This window comes from Plodia interpunctella, chromosome 1 (assembly GCF_027563975.2).
Source record: "Plodia interpunctella isolate USDA-ARS_2022_Savannah chromosome 1, ilPloInte3.2, whole genome shotgun sequence".
In the NCBI taxonomy this organism is placed as follows: domain Eukaryota; kingdom Metazoa; phylum Arthropoda; class Insecta; order Lepidoptera; family Pyralidae; genus Plodia; species Plodia interpunctella.
In genome coordinates, this window is record NC_071294.1 from 5,431,154 (window position 1) to 5,459,007 (window position 27,854).

At 33.9% G+C, this 27,854-nt stretch overlaps 1 protein-coding gene across 4 annotated transcripts; it reads left to right on the forward strand.

The window, feature by feature from the left end:
- LOC128678063 (sodium/hydrogen exchanger 9B2-like) lies at positions 1-27,733 on the forward strand. 4 transcript variants are annotated; one of them, XM_053759377.2, is made up of 13 exons: positions 1-446; positions 11,939-12,192; positions 19,309-19,400; positions 19,934-20,033; positions 20,121-20,269; positions 20,359-20,590; positions 20,674-20,843; positions 21,485-21,699; positions 22,350-22,521; positions 23,704-23,858; positions 24,351-24,515; positions 24,809-25,016; positions 25,611-27,733. In XM_053759377.2, exons 1-13 carry the CDS (start codon positions 258-260, stop codon positions 25,793-25,795), a joined length of 2,286 nt encoding a protein of 761 aa, XP_053615352.1. In that variant the 5' UTR covers positions 1-257; the 3' UTR covers positions 25,796-27,733. The 4 variants fall into 4 exon arrangements, with proteins under 4 accessions (XP_053615352.1, XP_053615518.1, XP_053615436.1 ...); XM_053759543.2 differs by lacking the exon at positions 1-446 and adding an exon at positions 3,884-4,298; XM_053759461.2 differs by lacking the exon at positions 1-446 and adding an exon at positions 6,485-6,666.
- The last annotated feature ends 121 nt before the right edge of the window (positions 27,734-27,854 follow it).

Genomic DNA, 27,854 nt, shown 5'->3' on the forward strand with positions numbered 1-27,854 from the left:
CTAGTGAAAACCCTGAACGAGGAAATTCAACAAAGCTTCACGCTCCCACTCGCTCCAGTTCAAGGCCCCTACGTGATCTTAACAAGGCGTGAACATAAAGGGCCTCCGTCCTCACGTAAACAGACCTGCATTTGTATATTTTTTTATCTGAACTCTCTCACCTTCGAAGTGAATATCTAATCGAACTGTCAACTGACTATTTTTTTTTTGATCAGTGTGATATCACAATACGATTGAATGAATAGTGTTTACTGAAGATGAAATCTCGAGACCGTCGTGCGAAACCCAAGCACGAGAAAAAGAGCGGGAAACAGGAGACTAAGGGCGGAATAGTAACCGCATCTGGTCAGGGCCGAGTGCGCGCCAAGAGGTCCGGGGCGGAGGCTGTGAAGCTGCACATCCAGTCGTCCGGCAGCACGGGCAGGACGTCCAGGTCTGCCACGGCGGTATGTTAACTTCTATATAATAACCACTTGTCATTAAAAAGACATTCTCCTTTATACATAGAGTCAAAAAAAAATAATATATATATATATATAGACGAAAAAAACAACAACAAAGTCTGTAGTACTGAAACCTACACGTGCATTTGTACACGTGACTGGCCTTGAATATTATTCACAACCCTTTGTAGTACTAGACGGTCTTCGTAAACTATTACTATAACAAGTCATAGTGTTGGTATATCTGGCCCACTATAAAGCGACATGGTATTTGTCTGTGATGAAATGTTTATAATATAGTCATGGATTAGAGTCAAATAGTACCTTCTGTGTTGTGAAACTTATACATGAACCTAGATTGAAACTTCACTATTATAATAAGGAAAATATGTAGAAATCACAACAGCGCTTTAACACTTGATTGATTAGACTATACATAGATAGCTTAATGACCCTTAAACTCACATACATCTCATCTCTTCTATAATATACACTCGTAGAATTATGGTAAACGTCTTAAATGAGCGATGATGATAGAACTGTTCGGACTTTTACCATTAATAGTTGATAGGTTTTGCTGGTAAATCTTAGGATTTACCGTAGTTTAGGCTTTTACAGTAACATATATATCCGCAACAATCACATAATTTCTAAAGTTATTTTCTATTTACTATAGTTAATTTATCTGCTTGAAGAAAAAACCCGGTGAAGATGATTCTGTTTTTCCAATTGTTCGCTTTAGGTCCATAAACTTTAAAAAGCAACAACATGGACAGGCAGATTAACACATTGAAGAGAATAATAAAATGTTCAGTATGTAACACCGAGACATGTGATCCGTTTATCACTTCCACAAGATCGTGTCATTCGGAGATTATCGACTCTTACCTTATCGTGCTGAGAATTAGCCTTGTCGTACGTTCAATTTATTGTGCATACTGTTTTACATGTTAAACATTCGGCAACGGTGACTCTTTTTTGTCAATAGCACAACCATGCATCATGAATAATATGAAATTCCTGTATGCGCGCTCCCGTAAGTTTCATTGGAAAAATTTAAAAAACCTTTCCTCGCATCGTTATTTCTCGAATCCTACCTCAATTTAGGGATCTTCAAGGCAAGAGTGAATAGGCATTCTTTGAACTTGCGTGTAACACCTTAGACTTCATCTCTGCTTCCCATTAGGCTAGATAGACATCAAACGCACTCAAATTTGTAATAAAAAAAACCTATGAATCTATTAGTAATCTCAACCCAGATTGACAAAACTCAATTACCTATAACACGTCAAACCATTGCCTGCCATTAAGCCACTAACAGACTCTTTACTACCGAATTTTCCTCGATTGACCAATACAAGCATAGTTATATAATTTGTAATTATAGTTTGTAAACGGATTTAGTCATCATCATACACATACCATACGTCTAGCCATGGTGGTGGTGGCCATGCTGGAACTTGACGTGCCTCTGACGCCTTGACGCAAGGTGATGCGTTAAGCCATTTTACAAACCACCTCCAAATTGACATTATCTAACTACGTAAGTGTGGTCAATCATGGAAAATTCGTTAAAGGGAGAATTATATATGAAAATAAAAACGACTTAGACATATTCATGTCTAAGTCTTCTCATAAATATAATATTATATTATACATATATTAACTAAGATTCAAGAGCATTAATATTAAGATATCGCAAAACAGAGAAAGAAACTAACGTCTTACTTAACTTTTAAAAGTATCAAAAATAAATATAAGACAACCTTCAATTCCCTTGCAAGACTATTATCCACCATCGTTCACTAGCTCTATTTTTTAAACTGAGAATCCACACTTTTATAAATAATATAAAACAATATATTCCTATTTACATTCTCTAATGATTGAACTGTAAAAAATATATATTATCATAAGCCTAATCCAATACTCACAAAAAATTTGCTCACACTAATTGATTTATCAATTGACAAACAAATGAACAAATAATGATATGATTATTTAGATACACTACCATCATATTTCGCCTGTCTCTTTTTAGTACTAATTTTAAAATATGCGCAGGTAATGAGTAAAAACCCATAAAATTATCAGAAAACCACAAGCAATTATTACCTACCCTACATTGACTATTAATTTCCTTTTACAAAGTTATAAAAATTTGCTGGCTGATGCATTCTCACGTACAGGTGCTAATTACGTTTTATTCTAAAACGATTTCATTCATTTAGGTACGTATTTCAGTAAAAGTTTACAAAGCGAAAAAATACTACACGTTCATTAATAAAAGTATCGTTTCATAATATTAACTTGATGTCTACGCATTCAGAAAGAATAGCGTACAACATAATTCAGAAGTCTAAAAATTTTAATAAAGAGGACATTTGAAGTTTGCGTACACCAGGGAATTAGTAGGAACATACTAAATCCATGGCGTACACAAAATATATCAATCAAATATACTCAAGTAATAACGTGACAAACCATAATAAAGTCAATTATATTATAATGTTACCAGGATACAACAAGTGATTTGTGGTTTCAAAACACGACGATTTAAAGTTAAAAAAAATACTATAACTGATAGGAAAATATATGCAAGGTAACAATAATTAAAAAAGAATGTGACAGACCGTAATAAAGTTTATTGTATTATATCCTTGCCAGGATGCAACTAGTGATTCAATAAATGTTTAATTTTATTGTCAGAGTAATTTTGCACAGCTTGTGGTTTCATAATATGACTATTTAAAAGTAGAAAATTAACCATGGATAATAAATCAAGGTAGCAATAATTAAACTGTAGTAAGCTAAATAATAATATTGCTAATTTAAAACTGAAATTGTTAAAATAATGTTAAGACTGCAATAGGTACGTGTTATACAACTTGACACATAATTTAGGGCGTGATCGTAGAAATTTAGCCGTTCTCTGTATTTTGAAATTAATAAATTCAATAATTTTGCTTGATTTAATGATGTAGATTACTGCTATAAACCTACAAGTTCAGAAACGTCGACGCACAAAGCAAATCGCATTTGGCTAGTTTTTTCCCTAGACTACGACGGTCGCGAACACCAAATGATGCTCTACTATGTAAATTGTGGTATTTACCATATCGATATATTTACCATAAGTTACAATACGTACTGTATTGCGGCCGATGTCGCATGCCGGTTTGATTTGTAGTGAATATTGTTTTCACGTGACACCACCGAATGTTGCAAAAACTACTGATAGATCCCCATCGATTTACGGGCATACTAAACGGCTTTTTCATTTCTTTATAATTTTTATATTAACGTATCACGTGCATTCATTAACTCTATTGTGATAATAAACGAAACAAAGAGATACACTTATAAGTACTAAGCGGTTCGTTGAGTAACATCATTCTGTAGTGACCAACCGGTATGGTACAGTGTGCAGAGGATTTTACGGTTTCGTGTAAAAAAACCGAGGCCATCCAGTGAGAAATATTATCAAATGCCCTTAGCCGGTGGTCACGTAAAGAGTTAGCCTGACTCCGACCCGGGCGCGGCAGTCTGACGTTGGCCGCAGCAGCTCTTAATACGCATCTGTCCTTTATCCCTTAGATAAGGGATTATCTTAAGTAGCGTCCACTTGGTGCTACCTCGTGACTCGAGGGCCGGACTCAGTACTCGCTGAAGATACGCGATATCTCGGAACTCGTCAATATAGATCAAACGTTTATTGTGCTAGTTCATTACTTTATATCTGCGATGTAATTTATGATCTCAATTTTCTTTAATATAAGCATAAAAAATTCATAAAATTACGACATTATAACTCGAAGTGTGGACTGTGTGAAGTGAAGACCACGGTTTGCGAAGGTGGGTTATTTTTTATTTAGATTTTGTTTATTTATACCTTTAATTTAAGTGACATCTTTTTAAATAAGTTGGTCTTTGTGAAACTTTTTACATGTAATATTACTATTTTTTAATGTTTTTTTTAATAACAAATGCATTATGCATATGAAATTAAGCATATATTTATACCTATTTACAGTATGCCTATTTATACAATATTAAATTTACTTAAAAACATTACAATTATTATCAAACATAACATAACATTTTAAAATGGTTTAATGACTGGATTGTTACAATTACAATCCTCACATTTGTATCCCTCATTTTGATAAATATCTACATATTATCACATATTACATATGATTACATATTATATATATTACATATTATCTACATCAAGCCTATTTGGGAGTCGACTGTTGACTGAGTGAAAACATAGAAAACATTTTAATGGATCCCCTATTTGTAATCGATGCAGTTTTAATCTAACGATATTTTGAGAAGTCGTGTTTAGGTGCCTACTTGTTTTAATCATTCGAAATTTTAATACATCGACGTGGCACACTAACGAGCTCAAGAACACTCGCTGAAAGATCTTGGAACATATAGTATATAAGCAAATGCATTCGCTTTCGAATAGTGGATCCCATTTTAATGTCTACAATAGTTATACATTTTACAGAACGAATTAACATTTGTGAAAACGTATGCCTATGCCCTATTCTTTAAGAATAGTACTTATATTCTGATGAATAGAGTAGACTTGGCGATACTACTGCATCGGAGGTTTTATTAGTAGGGGCGCCCAAGAGTAAAAAAAAATTCGATCCTCAGAAAAACTCGTGCGTGCAGATTATGGCAAGATAGACTTTCGCAATTATAATATAGATTCATTTTGGTGTAATCAAATAGAGAATGTAAAAAATATTTTAAAATATCAACAATTTGAGCACATGCGTAATAAATTTGTCAAAGTGAATAACCATTTCTTTATTTTCCTACTTCCTAGTTTTCTAGTTCTCCATCAATAGGAACTTTATAAATCCATCCATCCAAACGTATTTTCGCAAATTGTGTGATTGTCCTAATATAAAAAACATAAAAAATTGCGAAATCAACGCAAATATAAAAATATACAAGAACACTCACCTATTTCTTAAAACTTTGTTTGTTTGTTCTTTATTAAAGTAATTTTTTGTGTGGATACAGTTCTTAGGGTGGAGAGCTTTGCCACGGACTTTAAGTAGTAAGTACTCAATAGTTGCGAACATTGTGTTTCAAACATCCAAATATAGTAAATAACTGAAATTTTAATTTATCTGGTGTGACATCATCAACATTATTATACTATTAGGATAAGATTAATTTAACTTCGATTGACATAATAAATTTTGCTACCCAATAAAATTTCCTTGAGATAATATGACGTAATACGATACGAGACATAAAGTCGTCACGGACTTAATATTGCGGTATATGAGTCGTGAATATTAAGTGGACGAACGCAGGAAAATGTTCTTCTTTATCGACCCCTATTTGTGATTGTGTCTCAATAATATAATAGAATACTAGTTTTGGACCTATATATATATAAAGATAGCTAGAAAAGCAAACGGCTGAACGCACATTTTCCGAACATAGTTAAAAACACTCTCGATTAAATTATCTTTAATAAAAAAACTAAATAAAATTTGTTCAGCCGTTTGGCTAATATGATACCACGGACAGACATACACAGACATGTTATAACTCCCCTACTTCTCTTGTCGGGGGTTAAAAAGCTTAACACATTCACTCACTCGTCACGAAATCTCGAAAACTTGTAAACCAATTAAGATGAAATTTGTAAGGAATGTAGATCGTGACTCAGAGACATCCTAAGAAAGGATTTTTTGGAAATCCATCTATAAGGGGGTGAACGCGGGCAAAAGCTAGTATTTTATAAAAGCTACTTTTATAAAAAACTAGATTTACACAGAACAAAGATACCCCACTGCGTTCGGGCGTCTAAATATCTCGTATGGGAATTGATTCATTTCGAATCTCGTCTATTTCAATCTACTATTCTAGCGTTTATAAAAAAAAAGATCTACGTCATACGGATTGACCACGGTTTTATTATTAATATTGAATGCTAGAAGAGATATTTCGAATATAAGTCAAAGTAATCCAATGAATCTATTCAATTTCAATTGTCACTTCCCGTAGAGCGTAGCGTCTTGTGTCGTGCGTGCGCGGAGTCATCTTTCAGTGCTTGTGTTTGATGCACATACTTTAATACGAGTAGTAATAGATTATATCAAAACGACTCGTCGTCGCCGCCCGCCGCAATCAACTTGTTTGACAACACAAATGAGTGTGAAACATCGCAGCATACATCAAGATGGTCAGTTTCATTTTGTAAATAATTTTAATATTTGGTCAATTCAAATCGAAATTCTTTATTCAACTTAGGATGATACATAGTGATGTATCATCCTAAGTAGTTATTTTACATCAATATGATAATATTGATGTAAAAAAATACTGCCGACTTCCAAATCACAAGTGAAGAAAGAGCAGCCGCACGAAACTTTTTCCAAGATTAGTTTATTGTGTAGCATGTTGCGCATTACATACATAATTACGTTTATAGGCGTTCATACTTCCTCCAGCACCATCATCCCATCAAAACATTTGTAAAATTAATATTCTTAAGTTTTATATCTCAATAAAATAATATTCTAGTTGGAAACATAAAGAAGGTATATATAAAATAACTAAACTTCAATTTGCTTAAAAAATTAAAACTTTTTTAAAATCGGGTAGCAGATATTATAAAATTAATGATTTTTTGACATTTATCTGTTTAATCTTAAAGACATTTAAATTTAGAAACATTCGTGTTTATCTTATTTAATTTATTTTTGCTTTTTCTTTACTTAAGTAGATATATATAGCAGCGACTGTAACTATATTGGCCCACCATTCTATGGCAAGGCATGTTTGAGTCTTAAGATTTTATGTATCAATTTATACGTGTTTTGCAAATAAAATATCTGTTTATCTTTATCTTTTGACAGTTTATGACACTTGTATGTATGTATTAAATCTTTACCAGACGTACGGAACTTTTCAATTGCAATCATGTCTCGTTCTTTGATTTTATTTTATTTTGTGATAGCTACCGGTCCTTATTACGACGTAACGGTACTATAGATAACGCGCTTTAGATAAACTTACATATTTTAGGATTACTTTTCTTTCGATTCTTCGAATACGTAAAATGTATGTATATGTACCTCATCGTCAAAATCGGGTAGGTTAAAGGATATAACATCTCAATTCATATAAAACTAAACTAGCTTTTATTCGAAGCTTTACTTTGTTGAGAATAATGAAACGCTTTGATAATCTTGTTTTTTTTCCTTATGAATTTGTTTGTTAATGTATCTGGTGAAATCTTACGAGCTGAATTAGAAACATTCCTTCTGATTTATTGTATGACACACGTACTTAATTAAAATTTGGAATGTTGATTCGGTTCTAACGCGTATTTGTTGTATGCAAGCTCTAGTGTCCAAAAATATAAAAACTTATTCGTGTGGTCACTTAAGATTTATTTAATCAGTTTTCTCTGTTGATGAATCCATACAACAATTATAAATCAAGTGTATAGTATAGATGTTAATTAAAATTAACTATGTATTTCAGGGTATTGTACTTTGGAAGGTTATCAGACAGCCTTGCCATAAGGAAAGGACCTTCACAATACCTTAACATGCGGTATCGAGGTGTTTCTTACACTAAAACAGGATACTTACAGGAAAATCAAAACCAGATTGTCATACTCGTAAAATTTAAATTTAATATACACAATAACATCATGGAAAAATATAAAGTACTTATAGCTAATATTTTTCCAATAGGTACTTACGTATGCGACAAAAGCATATTATGTCCGAAGTTGATAAAAATATAATAATTTAATGTAATCTTATTTGTACAGTACAATCTTCATCCCAAAACGTAAATACCATAATGTATATTTGTTAGATGCCATTAAAATAAATAAATCAATAGTGTGTATTTTACAATGGCCCTACCAGTCGCGCATACAGCACATTCACAACGTCAATGCAACAAATTGACTCTAGGGAACTATCCCAATGCCAATCGCAATTAATAGCTTTGTAAATAAAATTTTATATAGACAATTTCTCATAAGTACTTGATTTCGTGGAAAAGACCTCCCCCGAAATTTGATACGAACGTGTTAGGTCTTAAGTTGTTACACAGTTTATGAAAAATATACAAATTTTTCTTTGGAGTTCAAAATTCTAATAGCCGCTAAAAGTATTTATTCCAAGATGATAATTGATCTTCATAGGATACACCCATCGTGATCTCGCTGTTAGCAAGTGGATACAGTATTATTACACTAAATACATGACAAACACATCGTAGCAATAACGCAATGAATTGTTTACGTCTTTCTAACGACGGGCGTATGCGGGAGATTAACACCACATTGGACGATTATATCTCAATAATTACTGGTTTATTCCAATTGCCATTGAAACAGCGAGTCCATGGTATCCAGAAGCCGAGGATTTTATCAATGAGGTGGAACGCAGTTTGCGGGAGCGGGATAGATCTCCGGATGGGTCCTGGTATATAGGATGTCCATTGCTGTTCAAAGAAAGATAATGCGGCAAGCGTGATTGGTAGGGATTAAATTTTTAAGCAATTTTTTGTCTTTGTATTCCATTAAATATGTGATAATGTGATCACACATTTACAGCAATTTTCATGACGTTAGTGGAATAGTTTCTTCGAATATGTACAAAAAATTTAAATAAAGTCGGCGACGAATCAACTCCTCTGAGAACTGCCGGCCTTGTCTAATAAAATAATGTTGCATACTGGAACAATTATATTATTGGTATAGACATTGTGTCACGTCTTTATTCCTTAAGGGGTAGATTCAAGATTCGCGGTAGTCATATAGGCCACTTGTAGGATACGATGATAGCATAGTCGACTTTTAAAATCTGCGCGGAAAAAAAGCACTTAGAAGAATAATAACGGTCCATAAAATTTTTACTGATTAAATTAATTAATTTTTTTTAATTAAAAAAATCCATTAAAAGAGCATATTTTTTTAACATCATTCATTACATATATGTATAGGTATATAGATTAGGTGGAGTTAAGCAATTATGTTTCGAATAATGCGTATTTATTCTTGTCCTCCAATGTTTCCTGAATGCCCCTTAAACCATTGTAGTGAGGAATAAGAAGAAAATTATTCCAAGTTCCAATTCCATTACGCGAAAAAGAGGAATAAAATCCGAAATGAAAATAAATAAGGATTTTTACAAATTATATGCCAAAAATTATGTTTATGGTCAATATCTTTCCAGAGTCTTATCAAAGGCGGTGAGATTAAAATAATACAAAAGATCAATAAACAGAAAAAGTAGTGGAATATATTAAAAAAAACTTCCAACGGAATGCTAGAATCCATTTGCAAGGAATGTTAATGTAAATGATCTTGAGTCTTAATGGGATGGTTTTAGATATAAAATTATTATTAATTAATCTTAATCTGATTTTAATCAAAACAGTTAAAGGACGCGAAATTAAAACAGTCAGGCGCCGAAACTCATGTGACATTATGGTGTTGGAAAATTTTCAAAGCAAATTTTCCAACAAAAATAATCGGCAATATTTGTGATATAATCGCTCCTATTTCTATTGTATGAGTGAATAATGTACAAATTAAGGTAATTATTTCTAACAAAGTAAACAAAGCCAGTATGTGACAACAATTCACACCGTAATGACTCAAATTGCACGAGCAAACCTATTGAAAGTTGATTAGCAAATTTAAAAACACAATGCTAATTGAATGCAGAGTTTGGTTTCCATTTTCATTCGCACCCCAATTATTTAATGTTGCACTGTTTACATGCGTCCTTATCAACAAGCAGTTACAGATACAGAAAATCATATCATCTTTGCGTTTTACCAGTTACATTTGGGTCTGTGACGCGAATCCCTGGGCCAGAGTAAAAAGAAACCTCACATTTATGTTCTTTTTGAATCTGCTGTGTATTTATATTTTAATACCTGCCGCCTGCATGCCTGATGTCAATCGCATTGAGAATGCTGTACATGCCACGACGTCCACGGGAGGACATAGAGTGGAAAATTTAATAGATAAATAAACAATTTACTGGTGCTTCTGGTAATAATGATGTTATAATTTTTAGCAAATCAACTGATTGTGAAGTTATAACTTCACAATCAGTTGATTTTGCAGCAACTTTTATTAATAATACAATATATTAAAATAAATCGCTTACTTTTGTAAACAAACGAATATTTATATCTTAGAAAAAAGTTTAATGAATGAAGTCATTGCCCTTTACCTTTTAATTAAGGTCTCATAACAAAAGCGTCGTGACGAGTATAATTGGATGAGCAATGAGGCGTATCAGCGCGCGTGGCGACGGCGAGTGGCGACCGACATTGCTCATCAAATGATTGTAAACTCGTGGTGCGTTCCTCGTGAGTGATCATGTGATTGTGATGAGACCACTTAAGCAAATAAATGCGGACCGGCCGCGAAACAAGTAATTTTAACGGAACTACTAACATTCGGTAGCCATCACCTTTATCAAGTGCTTGGACGTAGGCATACTACATCGAGATCTTGTCAAAAGATACGATAACAATGTAGGTACATACGTAGTTCTCAATTTTATCATATACTAAGTAGTAGGTACTACTGAGTATATGATAAATTTGAGAACTACGTAAATTGGTATCAAAACAAAAAATAACCGTCTAAAGTACTGTTGAATAAGGATAAAATATAAAGAACTACAAACAACAGACACGTGGAAATTATATAATTAATTAATTGTGCATATAAGTGCATAGGTATTATTGGAATTTCAATAAAATCCTAAAAATTTAGAAAAGCTTGAGAATCATAGACGAAATGAAAAGTTGTGATATTATTACCCTGTACCTTATTTAGCGCTCCAACTCAATCGAGAAGAGAATATTAAAAAATTTGGTTGGTTTCGTTTTGTCTCTTATCTGTACACATAATCTGTTAAATACATCTTAAAATATTCGTTTCATTAACTTTGATGAGGTCTTCTTGTTTCAAGATGAAATTTAGTAATCGTACAGCCATTAGCCTGCTAGTAAAGTGCGAACCAGTCGCCGTCTACGCAGATCACTTTTGTGTTTTCTTACATTGTACTCACTTAATATTTTTAAGTAAAAATTTAGTAAAAATAAAATGTTGAGAGTGAAACGGTTCAATTTACGTAACCATGTAGTATATAGTTACGTACATGGTATTATATTCGACATTTTAAGTTCAAAGTTTTGTTCAAATATTTAAATTAGGTATATATTTATATATACCATAATAATAATTTTCATTCATTGTAGTTATTAGTCATTGTAACTGTTAATTAAGTATTATAACTACAATGAATGAAAATTGTAACCGAAAAGCTATTTTGTAAATTCGAAACTGACATCTGATATTTACACCGCGTTGACTTATATGGAAAACTTCATCAAAGTAGTTAACATTACACTGTTCAGTTCCCAGAAATATTATAATATGTATTATTTTCTGTTTGTTTCAGGTTCGCAAAACAAGCGCCAGAATGACGGCGATAAAGGAATATCCCTTCGACCTAAGTGATCTACAGAATCAGACTAACGAAAATAAAGAAGAGAAAAACTCGACACTTGTGCCTACACAGACGTCGTTAGAGGCAGATGCTCCCACCGCGCTACCCCAGAACATCGCCAAAGCCCAGACCCCGGACGGGAAGAGAAAAGTCTCCATAATGGCCGATGAAGGCAGTAAAGACAGAGAAAATATTACAACAGACAGGTAATTTATTTGAAACATATATTCTAGTAAAATCTCTATTTATAGTAATCAATTTCAAAATAGGCTAAAGAAAATAATATAAACTTTCCTACTTTTATAAATTCCCATTATGTAAAAAGAAATATATAAAAAGGAATATAATTAAGCAGCTGAGAGTTAAGCGGCTGAAAATCAATCTCATGTTGATACTTTTTCATACTTTTTTACACAATGGCAGAGAAAAACAACCCACTCCGAGAAGTTTTTTTATCAATGATCAAAGGATCTATAATCGAGCACGTATAGGAAACTATCAGGCGTTTATATCACAGATATAAAAACATTACATTTGTTTACCGTCTCTGTCAGTCCGCCATGGGAGCCTCGTCAATAGTGTTGTTCAGTCGTTGCACATATTCCTCACAGGAGGTTAATCATATTTTAAAACAATAATTAATAAGGTATACTTATGACATAATTACATTTCAAATTTGATTCCTCGTATAAATAATTATTTAGGTAGTTAGATTATTTATATTCTGATACCATAGTGAGGGAAGGCCGGCGCACACCGAAAGCGTATGTAGCCCTTTGCAGAACAGATTGTACCTATAAATGTATAAAATCAAAAACCAAAAATATATATGAAACTTGTATGACAATAATGTGCTATGACATCACGACGTCATAGCACATCATAACAACATCATCATCATAAAAAATGACTGGTGATAAAATAGCCACACAGACTTTTAATTTCACAAAATGACCAGCAAAAATAAATACTACGTTCAGTTTTATTTTACTTTACGATAATAGCACCACCATTAGTAGTTATAGCTTTATAGACGAAAAATCCCAGGTTCAAATCCTACTTGTGCCGCATTAATGTGTTGACCAATGAGACTCATGCCTAGCTGTTTCTTAATCCACCACTTGCTTCCGTTGACGCACACTACACTGGTAGAGTGTTAGTTCTCTAGTGTGGTTGCGTCTACTACGGTAACAACATTTTTAAAACCCCATTTACCTCTTAATTCTTTAATTTTTGAACTGCTAGAAACAAAAACCTTTACTTAAGCTGATTGTGATGCTGAAACAAAGAAATTGGCTGCAGTACTAGACTTACTGGGACAATTAAAAGTATCTTAATAAGATAAAAATGTTAGAAGTTCTGAAGAAACTAGGTATTGAAAACAACGAGGATCAACAACAAACGCACGGTAGTAAATGTAGAAAATAATCGCCTAGTATTTATTCAAAGCAAAATCGCAGAAACTTAATTGACTTTAAGATTGTAACAGGCTAAGGCGTTGAAAAGTAACTACAACGAACTTGCAACTTCTGATTTGAGTTTCTGCCATTTATGACTTTGAGAAACGTATAATTTAAATTTACCTTTATTTTTCGAGTGTTGATTATGGTTTAAGGGCATTTTACTGAATATCTCTGACGTTTCTGTAGCAAGCCCTGCAAATATTATTTGATAGATACTTACTAAACATCCTGTTAGAATTTAATATTTTTAATTTAAACGTATTTCTTTCAAATGCAACTTCAACCAGCCTGCGGCGCACCATGCGAGTGTATTTCTAATCATTATTTTTTGGTCTCTAGACATTATTAGAGAAAGAATAACATAGGAACATAGGTATATACCAATATGAAATGAAATGTAATAACGGTGTATTTTTTATGTAAGTATATGATTTATATCAAAGCTTGTAACAGTTGTTACAACTTTTTAATTACGATTATTAATTTGAATAACAATAGAAAAACAACATGTCACATGACCAAGTATAGTCTTAATAAATGTTAGTTTACGATCCAAATGCGACCAATTTTGTATTTTTCCACAATTAGTTACAGTATTAGGGTATTCGTCACGGATCATATTTTCAACCTTTAACAGTTCCGTTGTGAATAATTTTTGAAGCAAATAATATTATTTAAATTTTGAGTGATGTAGAACTAGATGAGCACGAGAATGGACCCCTACATAACAGGGACCACCAAAGGTCTAACAGCAGATGGTTGGACGATATCATGATTAGGAAGGTGTAGGGAATCTTAAAAGAAGATGGGGAGGTTTAAGTCCGAAGGTGAAGTAGATAGATGATGATAAAAGTTTGAATACTATTCTGTTTTCTGCTTGTTTTTCATATGACGTCAAACATAGGTAGATTTCATCTTGACATGTACTTTCCAAGAGTTTAGACGTGACAATCACTTGACAGATCTCATTTGCCGGACCCGCGCGCCCTTTAATCTACTAGCAACCCGTCCCGGCTTCGCTCGAGTAAAACCATAATAAATGTTTCTCAGAAATCATCCTATATAGATAATCAGATTTAATTCAAAATAATTGAAGTTCAGGATTCGAAACATCAACAGTAACAACGTGAATTCAATGGTGTTTACCGCTGAGCTCTCATATCTTTATTTGACGAAATTTTGAAAGGGATTATTCGTTATTTCTTTTCACCCTTATTTAACTACTCTAAAGGTCAAATTTAAAAAAATCCTGAAACACGGGTTTCATTATTTTTGTAACGTAGCATTTATGCCAAGTTTCAAGTAAATCAGTAAAGATTTTAGGGGTCGAATTTTGAAAATTCCTTTCTTATCTGAATACTACGTAATAACCTAAAGCTAATGCCCAAATTTCGCGTTTATAGCTTCTATGGTTCAGGCTGGACGTTGATTAATAAAAAACGCTTGTTCTTTTATACATAAATGTCATTTACTTTCCATGCACTCATATCATAAGCAAAATTTTCATGACTGTAGCGTAAAAAAAGTTTCATGACGTTGCGTGATGTGCGTGCGTGTTTTTTTATCTATGATTCTATGTATTCGCACCAGGAATTAGTAAGACGGAGTACCTACTAATTCCATGGCTTTGATATCATAATTTGTGATGCTTGCATTACAATTCTTGCTTTGATATCACGTCATCATCTACTATATCATCATCATATCTAGGTACTATATTTACTATTTGAAACTATTTTCCTGCCACTAGTTTCGTAATAAAAAATAGGCTTCAGCTCGCCTCCGGTAATAGATAATCATATTACCATTTTCAGAAGGTCGCTATTTTAATTTTGGTGAGTCCGCCTTGAATAGGTCGTCCAAGTGTTTCATTTATTCTTGTATAGATCTACATTATGATATGTCACTCGGAAAATATCCATCTATGAGTCCGCAAAAGTAATTGCTTATTTGGCAGTTGCGCTGCAACGTTCCCAAAAAGTTGATGGCATTAATTTAAGAACCTGAAATTAAACTGATGGTACGAATTTGTCGTTCACATCAGTTTAAATCCTATAGTGGCAGTAAGCCCCTTGTTCTGTTACAATTCCACAATTACAATTTCAAGCATAGGTATCAATCCTAAAAAAGCATATAGGTAGGTAAGTACCTAAATTACTCCTCACTTCAGCATAAAGTTGATTATTTTTTTATTGTTCGGTGAACCATGACTGGGTAGTCAGTTTTATTGGAAATATTTTCTAACAAAGCGACGACGACGTATGGAACGAATTGTTCTTTTTACGATTGTGTTCGTGGTACACATTGTGTGGACGAGCGCAGGCGCGGAAGGTTCGGAGGGCGCGGGTGCGCCGTCACAGCCGTTATATGAGCTTGTTTGAGATTTTTCACGTCGTTTTATAAACATCGAGCGCGACATCGCCGACCTACTCAGTCAGTCGTCATCTTGATACAGGCACGACAAACCGCCCCAGGCGATGATCAACTTTTTTCTATGGCAGAGAGTTTACTGTTGGGCTTGAGACCATTTTTTGCACTACGGCCAATGACCGGCCGGCCGGCCGGCGAAACTGAGAGGACGGAGGCAGTCACGTGCCCGGGGTGAGGCGCGACGGGCGGCTCACTCACAACCGAACCTTCTCTTTAAGATGCACATTCGCCTTCGCATAGGTGTGGAGCATGCTGGTCCGGACGGCATGCCCCCGCATCGAGTATCCTCTACACTAGCTCCGTAACCTTAACTACGTGAACAAAGGCTCAATGAGCACCATGTAGGATGTCTCACAGTAGCCTCAGTTGTCATTACGACAGCTATCTACCATCGGATTCATCTCTCGAGACAGACGCACTCAATCGCCACTGGTAAGTTTAAAAATATATATATTAGAAAATTGCGTAAAAATTTAATAACATAAACAAGACTTATTTATGTATAATTACATATTTTAATCTGTACATGCTTTTTAACGTAATGTAATTACACACTTAACACTTCAAAACTCAACTAAAAGGACAAACAAAAAAGATAATATTTATATATTGATTACAATATCATAGTGTCACCAGTTGTAGGTATGACATTATGCTCTAGATAAAATATTTAGTATAATGTCACAACATTGCAGTTGCATTAATATGCACTGACATAATACCTACAACCCGATTGTGTCATTTGTAAATTGTAAACGTGCGTACTTTCCTACCAAGTAGTTAACATTCATAACTCGACGTGTGTGAAATAGAGTAAATTAACTTCTTGCCAGATCGTATTTGGCTAAATAAACGGAAACATCCGAAAAAGAAGTATAACGTTCTTGTAAGAAGTTAAGTATATTGAAAACGTTATTAATTTGAGAACTTTATTCCATTTCGAATACTAATCAAGAACAAAATAATATAAGTTAACTATATACCAGTTCATCCATAAAAAAACAATGCATGCTATGCAGGCAGTATTTACAACGTTGACTACCTAGTGCATAATTAAAAGTCCGAGGATTTCGCATAGTTAACCAAGTGCACATGCACTCATGCAATAAATTTCCACAATTTTGACGAAATTAAATTGTTCTATCTTGAAACAAATATTATTTTTTAAAACAAAGGAAGTTTACCCCACTACATGAAGGTAGACCACAAGGCTTTACATTTAATATATAAGTAGTACTGCTAGTTGTAGGTGTATATAAGGCCTTGTGAACAATACCCTCCTATTACAAAAAAGTGGGACATAATTATATTCAAAATATTGAAATTGATTTATTCCTAAACTTGCCAAAGGTTACTTTGTTACACAGGTAGGTATCCTGCGTTACAAATGAAAAATATGATGTAAACGCCTATTACTATTATATTTACACCAACTACACCAACTGCTTTGTATTCCGCTTTATAATTCTATGGAAAATATTACTCGCTTGATCGTTATACATTTACAATGGGTAGAATAGGGATACGAAATATACTTAAAGAAAAAATGAATTTAAAACCTTGCAAACCGTTATTTTTTAATCTCGCAGATGATGTCAAAAAATATTTCGAAATCATTGAACAAACTTAACAAGATAGATATCCGCCTGTTGAAACTTGATGTTATTTATAAATCACAAATAAAGTGTCTAAAGTTCTTTATCATTTGGCTACAGGTGGCGACTATTATAGGTAAATGTTATCATATGATATCCTATTCATCTCAGCACATACCGGGTACAAACCATTCTCTTATACACCTATACGAGTATTATGGCTGCCTGAGTCATCTACCGGGCAAACGTTACATTCAACCTCTAGATTTTATGAAATGTTTATTTTTCTCAGACCACAAAAATTTAATTCCAAACCATGAATATGGTTTGGAACTAGACGTAAACGACAGAAAAATCTAGATGGTTTTTAATTGGTAGAAAACAATTAAGATCAAAAACTTTCTTCAACTAAAGAAACAGTTCCAATTCATTATAAATAGTTTCATCACGTTGTCGTTGACAAAGGAAATGAAATCAAAATGCAAATTAAACAACACACGTTATTTACTTAACTTGCTCTAATATACCTTTGATCTTTACAAATTCCGGTCAACTGACTTCTTAACAGAAGTCTGCGGACATTTATACTACGAACTTTTGTTAATTTTATCACCTCTAATATTTCAACTACTGGGCAAGACAAGATCTCAATATCACTTATTGAACAATCAAGCATAAATTTTCTTGTCGATAAAACCAAACATTTAGCTTTATCTTTGTTTTATATATATACAGTTACTAGACATTAAAAAAACATCAGTTCGATATTCACTATAAGTTCACTACAAGTACTGAATTACATGGACAATCCGCGATCCGTACTATAAAATGCATTGATATAATTACTAGTGTGCATTATGTTGACCACGTTAGATCGGTCGACCCAGAACTAAACATTGACCTACTACATTGACGAACATATCCGTCACTTGCTGTTATTTACCTCATGCTATACAGAGCTTAATTGGTAATAGTAACCTTCTCGGGATTTTATATGAGACCTATAATTAAAACTAGGTTCGATTTCCTTTAGCTGAGAGCGACTGGGATTCAGATGAGATATAAATAATCAGTAGTGGGGGGTCAATTTGGGATGGTTACCTGTTATGATTTATTAAATAAAGATGTTGTTACTTAGCTAGCTGCCACGTACGTATTGACAAGTACCTATACTCATATTCTGAATAACCAGGTTTAGTTGTCTGAGATTCTTCTCAGACAACTAAACCGACTTTTGATCTAGTCTTGTTAAGCGCTTTTCATTATACAGACTAAAAAAACTTTATTCTAATATCCTATTATTATCAAATAAAGTATCATACATTGACAATTACTATCGTATATACCATGCGCAAAATAAACTTTCTCTAGAAGAAAAAGTAAACTACCTATTTAAACCTGTCCCTGTTTGGTAACTAACCGGTTGTCACTTGAATTTTGATTCAATGACACTATACAAAACCAAACATCACTCTTAATTATTATGTTCAGGAAAAACACTGTTTTTTTCTTCAAATTATTCTATCCATGGGTTTCAAATTTCCTTCGAAATTCGAGTATTCTAGAAAAGGAACCCTATATTCGAGATTTACCTACTAACAAAAGTCATAAACATATTATTTATACACTCTAATTCTTAGAAATAAATGTGCAGACATAGTGTCTTAGCATTAAAATATAAATGCAACACAAATTTTAAAGAAAACGATTTTAAACATCTTTTAAGTATGAAATGATATCAAGTTCTTCAAGTATCTCAGTTTATCTTTTCTATATTCCGTAAAATTATGACAGAATTTATGTTAACAACCACTTAAAGTTTTTTTGGTTACAGGAATGGACGGGTTACAAGTACAGCAGAAGGGCCTTCGCGCCGCAAGAGCAATCTACACAATGCAATGGCGGCAGAAATGGACTCATCATGGGGTATATATTTTCTGTACAAAACATAATCTATCTTTGAAATTAATAAAAAAAAAATATGCGCTACTAGTTAAAGTGCGTAACTTTAACTAGTAGCGCATATTTTTTTTTTAATTGTAAAATGTAAACTGAGTGAAATACTCATAATTAACGGATATATATAAATGCACCTATACAAACAGAAAGGCACTAAAACTTATTTTAATGTTTACTTCAAAAACTAAAATGTTAATTTTAGGCACTTTTAATTTGCTGATAACAAAGCTGGTTTGAAGCAAAACATTTTTAATATTCACAGCACGCTTCCAAGTCGAATACGATACGGTAACTGGTGTAGCTAATTTTATTCAGTCTCAAAATAAGCAATATATAATGTTGACATCGAATAACAATATAACAGCAATTTTCCCTAACGATTGCTTTAGAAATGAGCAGGTGCGGGACAGACGCAGCTGTGGACTCGCATGGACAATTTCATCGATTGCCAGCACTTGACTTACATTTGTTTTACTTGTCACTCGTCTGCTTGTTCCCAGACCGACCGGCGCATATAGAAGGCAGATATAAGAAGTATTCAACAACATCCTCAATTTATTCCAAGAAAGCTCTGTCACAGCAAAGTGAGCACGTCGAAAGGTAAATAAAGAATTATAAATATTAGTAAATATTATCAATTATGCTGATAACGGCTGATTTTAAAATTTCTTTTCTTAAAATTTTCAGGTCCTGGTGGTACGCTTGTTGTCAAAAGTGTCATCAAGAAGAATCCGGAATTCCTTCTTGGGAACCACCTCATTGGCAGAAGTTATGCCCTTACCCACTATGCCCGTCATACAGGACTTTCGCCCAAACCCTATCAGTATTACTAATCGGTAAAAAAATATATTATTTCAAAATCTTACATGGTCTTGAATAACAACTGAATAACAAATAGTATATAACGCTATTATTTTGTCTTCAGGTTTGCTTGCATGGCTGACTGTATGGATCATCATGGGAGACACCGCAGCCCCTGGCGGCCAGTTGTTCATGCTCACAGTGCTAACAATCTGCGCGTACTTAGGAGGATGGTTGTTGACCAAACTCACGACACTGCCATCTCTCATAGGCATGCTCGTAGTCGGAATTTTAATGAAAAATATTGGCTTTGTTGACTTTGATCCATCCTACCAAAAAGTCTGTTCATATATAAGGTGATTATATATCAAAAGGCTGCCCAAAATTATTTATCAAACTACCCATTTCAAATTAACTCAACTTATTTATTTTATTTCAGAAAAATAGCTTTGACAATTATTTTAACCAGAGCTGGGATGGATTTGGATCCTACGGCTATGAAAAAAGTTTTCTTTACTGTGATTAAGCTGGCTTTGATTCCATGGTTGTTCGAATGTATTTTGAGTGCTATAATGGGCAATCTGCTGCTTGGTTTACCATGGGATTGGGGTAAGCAACATTAAAATTTCCTTATCTGGCTGTCCAATAATCATGTCGTGAAATTATTCAATAGTTATAATAAACTCACAAAATCTTACCCAAAATAAATCAAATTATTCATATTTCCACATCATATTGACAAATTCGAGTGCAAGATATTAATTAATTACATGATGCTCTCAGAAATTTAAAAATATACGTTAATAAATAAAGACATTTCATTAAATATTCATTGTGAACATTCAAATTGTGACTAGAAGATTATTACAATTCATATCTCGAAACCACTATTGAATTTTCGGGCGTGACCATTATTAGATATCTATGTAAAAATTACACAGGTCCATTTGTACATTTGTAATCAACCAATTACTAGCAAGGTTACTTCAAACCTAATGGTTTAAAGTTATTGTTGACAATTTTCATTCTTATACATATGGATACCTTATACATATACATACCTTTGTCCTACAAGAACATATTCGGATCATACTTGAAAACGTTGGCTGAGTCTATATGAAAAATGCACATTAAAAATTATTTGAAAACTGCTTCTATAATCTTTTTACTATAATATTTTTTAAATATTAGCTTCGGTTTAGTTTAGTATAGTTTCTGATGATAATTTATGAAGCGTATATTTGTTTTAGCATTTTTACTGGGCTCCATAATCGCAGCCGTGTCTCCTGCTGTCATCGTCCCCTGCTTATTCCGGCTACGTGAGAAGGGCTATGGCGTCTCGAAGGGTATTCCCACCTTGGTGCTAGCTGTTTCGGGTATTGACGATGCTGCCAGTGTTGCTGTGTTTGGAATCGTGTCAGGTGTTATGTTTTCCGCTTCATCGATGACCCTGAATATTGTGAAGGTAATATTTGCTTATTTTTTATCCATATAGTTAAACAATGTTTTTTGTGTATATAAGGTGAGTTGCACCGCCAACTTTGACGTTGATTTAAACGTGCACGCCCCTGACATGTAGACAAAGACAAAATAGCGTACATTGCATTTTGCATCTGCGCACCTTTAAGTCAACGTTGATGGTGCAACCTTCCTTAGTGGCTAATTGACATGATTATGTATGAATATGTCTCAAGATGTCAACCTCGTCATTCACCACGAACGAACATGTCAGCGACATAATAAAAATACAGTCATGTGACTTTACTAAATTACTTACCTACACACACCTTTGTCAATACATAAAGTGTAAGTATAGTTCGTCATTGATCGGTCAATAATGGTATTGATATCAATGTCTTCTGAAGCGCCAACATAATCATTATGTTTAAAATGTAAATTAATCATATCACAAGTACAAGAGTGACTTATTAATTATATAGCTAGGTACGTACATATTTTCATGCCTGTTTCCCATAGGAAACTTATTAAATATTGTTCAAAATAAGTTTAAAGAGTCATTGTTATCAAGCGCTGAAAGGGTGCTGAATAAAAAGTATCATAAAATTCCATTCCTTAGTGAATTTTTTTTCAAAGTTTCAATTTTTCAAATTACAGGGACCTCTGAGTATTCTGGGCGGGATAGTATTTGGCTTCCTGTGCGGATATCTAGTAAAGTATATACCGGAGAGGAATGACGCGTTCTTGGTGCCGTTGCGGGTGCTGTTGCTGTTGGCCGGCGGCGTGGTGTCGGTGCTGGGCTCCGAGGAGGTCGGCTGGGGAGGCGCTGGTAATAATATACCTTCTGTTTTTAAGTTATTCTACTCAACGCTTCTAAATTTCACCAAGAATCCGTGCTCATCTTGACAAATTTGACTGCAATTTCTCGACCGAACACCATATTTGTTATGTCACACACATTTCATTTCCAATTTATACGTGTTCTACAAAACATGATTTATTATTAACTAGCTGATGCCCGCGACTTCGTTCGCGTGTAAAACAATTTTTGGTAAGGAGTCAAAATTAGTAAAAAGATTTTAAAAATCTTATTATACCTCTTACATTGGGGGTCTATCCTTCGGGTGTCAATATAAAAAGATATGAAGAGTTATTCACTCCGGAGAAAGTCACGTAAATTCGCAATAAGCGATATATGCGGGATAAGTACAGTTGTAAAACTGTACTTATCCCGAAATTCTCAGTGGAAGTTGTGCCGTCACCGGCACAAAATCTCGGCTTCGATTGAATTTTTATTCTTCAACAGGAAATGCTCATCAGACTGAACAACTAAATTATTATATGTATTGATTTTACTGACTTTTTAATGTCACTATTACCAATGATTGGTTCCAGTAATAATAATCCAATGTTCCAATGATCCCGTCTTCTCCATTCCCATGATATTCTGCCAAACACAACACATAATAAGCAGAATTTATAAACTGGATCATTTCCGCACAAGTCGAGAAGGTTTATACTAACAAACGTTAAAAATGTTTGCGGCTTCGGATAATTGTTTTTCATAGCATAGGCTTTCGCCAGAACAATGCATTGTTATATGGAAATATGTCGGCAGCTAATAAAAAAGTGCAAACAATGTGAAATGTAAATATTTTCCCCATTAATGAGGACTGACCTTATACCACCATTTGTACGAAGACAGATAGGTAACCCCCAATTAACACAAAGGGATGTTTTAAGATAAATAATGTAGTTTAATATAATTTTAATGTAATAAGTTTTTGTCGAAAATAGGAAGGACTGTGACAGGTGTATGGATTTGTAAGTTAAATAAAATTGTTATCTACCTACTAGAGGAGAATAATTTATGGTGTCTAATCCATGTGCCATGTACCTTCTGTATGTACCTCGTCATTCACCAGCTTTTTATGACGTATGAAGGAAAATTATGAACCCGTATTGAGATGCGCATGCATAGATATTGAACGAGCAATGTTATCTATTTCAGGGCCACTTGCAGTGATTGCCTTCGCCTTTATGGCTGGTAAGAACTGGAGTGAACAGGGATGGGAAATAGACGACAATCCGGTCGCCACTGCCTTCGAAATATTCTGGATGTTCTTTGAGCCTATGCTGTTTGCTGTGACCGGTGCCCAGGTCGTGGTAAGTACATTCTCCTACTTGTTCTTATTATTTAGAAGTAAACAGGAAGTCTGTATAGTTTTTTCTATAATGTAACTATTCCGGTAGCCTATAGTTGCGGCTGTTATAAGTAGTTAAAACAATTTATGTAAGGTTTGTAGAAAAATAGGTACTTCGATCAATTTCTGTAGTACAACTAACAAATGAAATAATCTATACAGTAAATGAAATAAAATAATATATATAAAGCAGTGACATGTCAGATCAAGGCCATACTCATTTTACTAACATTGATGCATTTTTCCCATGAATGGAAGTTAAACAAGTTAACAAAAGAAAATTGTTTGTAGTGTATACATATTTAAGTTAAGTAGCGTAGTATCGAATTTAGAAAATTATTCTTTCCTAATGGATGGATAAGAAGTATGCGCCATGACCCACTGTTTTATTATATGTAGGTTTGGCTGGTTTTAACGACTGCAAATGCAACAGGGTATTATTTTCATTTTGCAGATAGCCGAGCTACCATTACAGCTGGTATTAGTGGGCAGTGGGATTCTGGTAGTGTGTGCGATACTGCGTGCCATCCTCACTAGCGTGTGTGCGGTGCGCAGCAACTTGAACACCAAGGAAAAGATCTTCGTGGGACTGGCGTGGATGGCCAAAGCAACTGTACAGGTTAGTACTATATAATGTGTATTTACTTTTTTTTTGAAAATTAAATAATAATGAGATGAAAAAATTCTGAAATCGAGCAGGAATTGAACGGCGGCCTTTACGTCGCACGGGTCTCTGAAAAACGCCCGATCAATGCACGTCCCTTACAGGTCGTGATACAAACAGTGATGCGGCGACACGCGGCATTTTGTATTAATCGCCAAAGATTACAACTGTTGATATATAATGTTCATTCCAACTAACGTTCCGCCTATTTTCGTAGAACTTTATCTCATCTATAATATACTTCGCAGGCTGCCTTAGGTCCTGTAGCTGTCGACGAAGTGGGTAAGATGTTGAATGTGACCGACGAGAAGCGGGCTGAGCTAATGAACTACGCCGAGATCGTGGTCACAGTATGCATCATGTCCATTGTAATCACCGCACCCATCGGAGCCATTATCATTACGCTCACTGGACCCCGATTGCTGTCCAAGACGTCCAAACCACCTGTACTCGAAGGTAAATAACTTTTAATATCAATTTTATTTCAATTGTTTTTATTTAAATTCACTTTAGGACTAACGATTTGCTTAGGATTTAAAAAATGATCTCATACTGTCTGATACGGGGTCCACTTACTTACCCCTACACTGAATGAAAAGAGCTTTTTCACATCCAGGATTTCGCAGAACGGCTAGTTTCCGGGCCAAGGCAATTGATACATTGGTATACTCGCCCAAATTTTCGCAGAGCAAGGAACCATCACTTTAAATAATTCAAAACACTCATTGTGCTTTTCGTAGCCATAAATGAAATCAAATTTGATATCATGGTCCATGGAGTTCAGAATCTCACACACTCTTTCTTTGTGTGTTACTCTAGGTAATTATTGTTTTAAGGGTTTGGAATAAACAGGTGTCAGTCTGCATTTCTAAATTTCATAAACAGTGTGAGCACTAGCAAGAACGACTATAAAAACCATCTATAATACTATAGAAATAGGTGTATACTTATACGAGTTCCTATTTGTGTATCGCTTGGGCAGTTAGCGCGTTACGTGCGCACCCACACACAACTAACAATCCATCATCGTTTTTGTAAATTCCGCATCAGGTTGGCGGCGGTCCCACCGGCCTTCCATCCGAGACATCTCCATCATCGACGAGGAAGAGCTGGCGGAGCGCGACGCAGAGGCGGACGAGCCAGCCGCGCCGCCCGATAGCCCAGACCCGGCGTCGCCCGCCGCTGCCTACAGCACGCCCAAACCCATCACCGTCCAACCCAACCACCGCACGTGATCGTAACAGGTTGTCCTCATTCAGAAAAAGTGGCGCGCTACGACGCGACACGGTAGCTAATAAATGGATGTATGTCATGATTATGCGTGATACAGTGTCCTTTATAATCTAATAGTACGTACACAGCCATGTACTGTACGACCATACATTTATTATTTTCGCATCACGCCACTTTATCTCAGTGAGAACGCGGGGTTAAGGTCGCGTGCAGTTCCGGTTGTGTAGGTTCCTTCCACCGATTATATCGAACATCCCATGGTATTTAAAATCAGTTATGTCTTTCTGGTCTAGGCTCTACACATCAAGATATCGTGCTTTTTTTATTTTATCATGTACTTACTTTCCTTTTATATGATGGACCTATTTAATGGGAAAATAATACACAAGTACTTTTATTGTAAAATTATATATAGCCATCATCAAGCATACCTGACTTTGAACCATATTGTTTGTAACTTATAAGTTAATTCCGGTGGGTTAGTTTAGTAAGTAAATCTTATACGAATGGCATAAAAGTCTGCCATACTCTTCTATACCCGTCCAGTACACTTACATTCATCTGTTTTCATTGAATCTACAATATTTTTCATCAAGCGATTGATCGCAAATAATTACATTGATCACTCACATTCTTTTGTATCAGTATAAAAAATACCTAGCGACAGTTCACTTCTAGGTCCCAATTTTTGATTTAAAACAATTTTAAGATAATAAATCCTATTTATTAAGTACTTGCATACTACATGGTATACTATTTTATTTTATGTTGTCACCACCAGTAAAACATTTTAAGAGAATCACATAAGTAAAATTGTATATAATAAATGTAATTAGAGAATTAGATAAATAGTGATAAGATCATGTGATAAACAGTATAGGTACTTAAATAGGTAAATTAGTAGCATCCCATGCATTTTATTAAAAAAATATATTCTACTAATATATTTAAATGTTATTTAAGTAATTGTAAAAAAATCCCAGTTCATTATTTGTTAAACTAAATTTCAGCAAAACTTTGGTAAAACTATTCTAAAAAAGTAATGTACTTATTTATATTCTAATGTGGGCGATTATATTTTCTAAAAACAATTGATGTTGGTACAAATCATTACAATTTAAATACCTATTTAAAAAAATATTTTTGTAACACTATACCAGTCCAAATATAAGATTGCACGTTTACACTTTAAGATTAAGAAAATATAATTATGTAGATGTAGGCGGCAAATGTAATGTGTTCAGTATTATGCACGCATCTCACGATGCAGTCGCCAATTTATTTGAATAGAACCCAGTGTTTTATAACATTTTCGATTTCATAAATACTAAACATGAGTATTCTATTCTTATTTTTGTTAAAATAATACTTATTGAAATTGTTACATGCGTATACTTGTACTATTTATGATATTTATACTTATATTGTGCTAGTACTTACCCTTTTATGGCACAAACAAAATGCATTCGTAAACTTAACACTTTTGTTATGTAAACTAAATTATTAACTCATTTATTACCCAATTTATCTATTATTTTTATAGACATTGTCGTTGGAGTAAATAATTATTTTTGTTAAATATAATTATTAAAAAAATATGCTTAAAAGTATCATTGTATCGTACTCAAATCCAAATTCTCTTTGGCCCAGTCATTGTAAAAATATTTAATTAATAAATAAGTACTTATTACATCTTTAATCAAACAACTTTAGTATGTAATTTATAGGTACTTATTATGTATCTTGGTTGTGCACTACGATGAGTACTTATAATAGAAATATTTAGGCAATGGTGCTGACTTGTAACTATTTTTGAATCAATTACTGGACCAAGTATTTCTATTAACGGCAGGTTATTTTTTGTCAATATTATGTTTATATAAATGTGTACATACTTGTTACCGATGAGCAATAAATGTTTACTAAGTATTAGTATTTAATATTTGTTCTTATTGAATTCGGTTTTACAAAAATTCGCACCCTAAACAGCTGACCAGTTAACTCTATAACTTATCCTATGACACTCATCTATCTTGCCACGGTTCCATCCGCATGACGTAT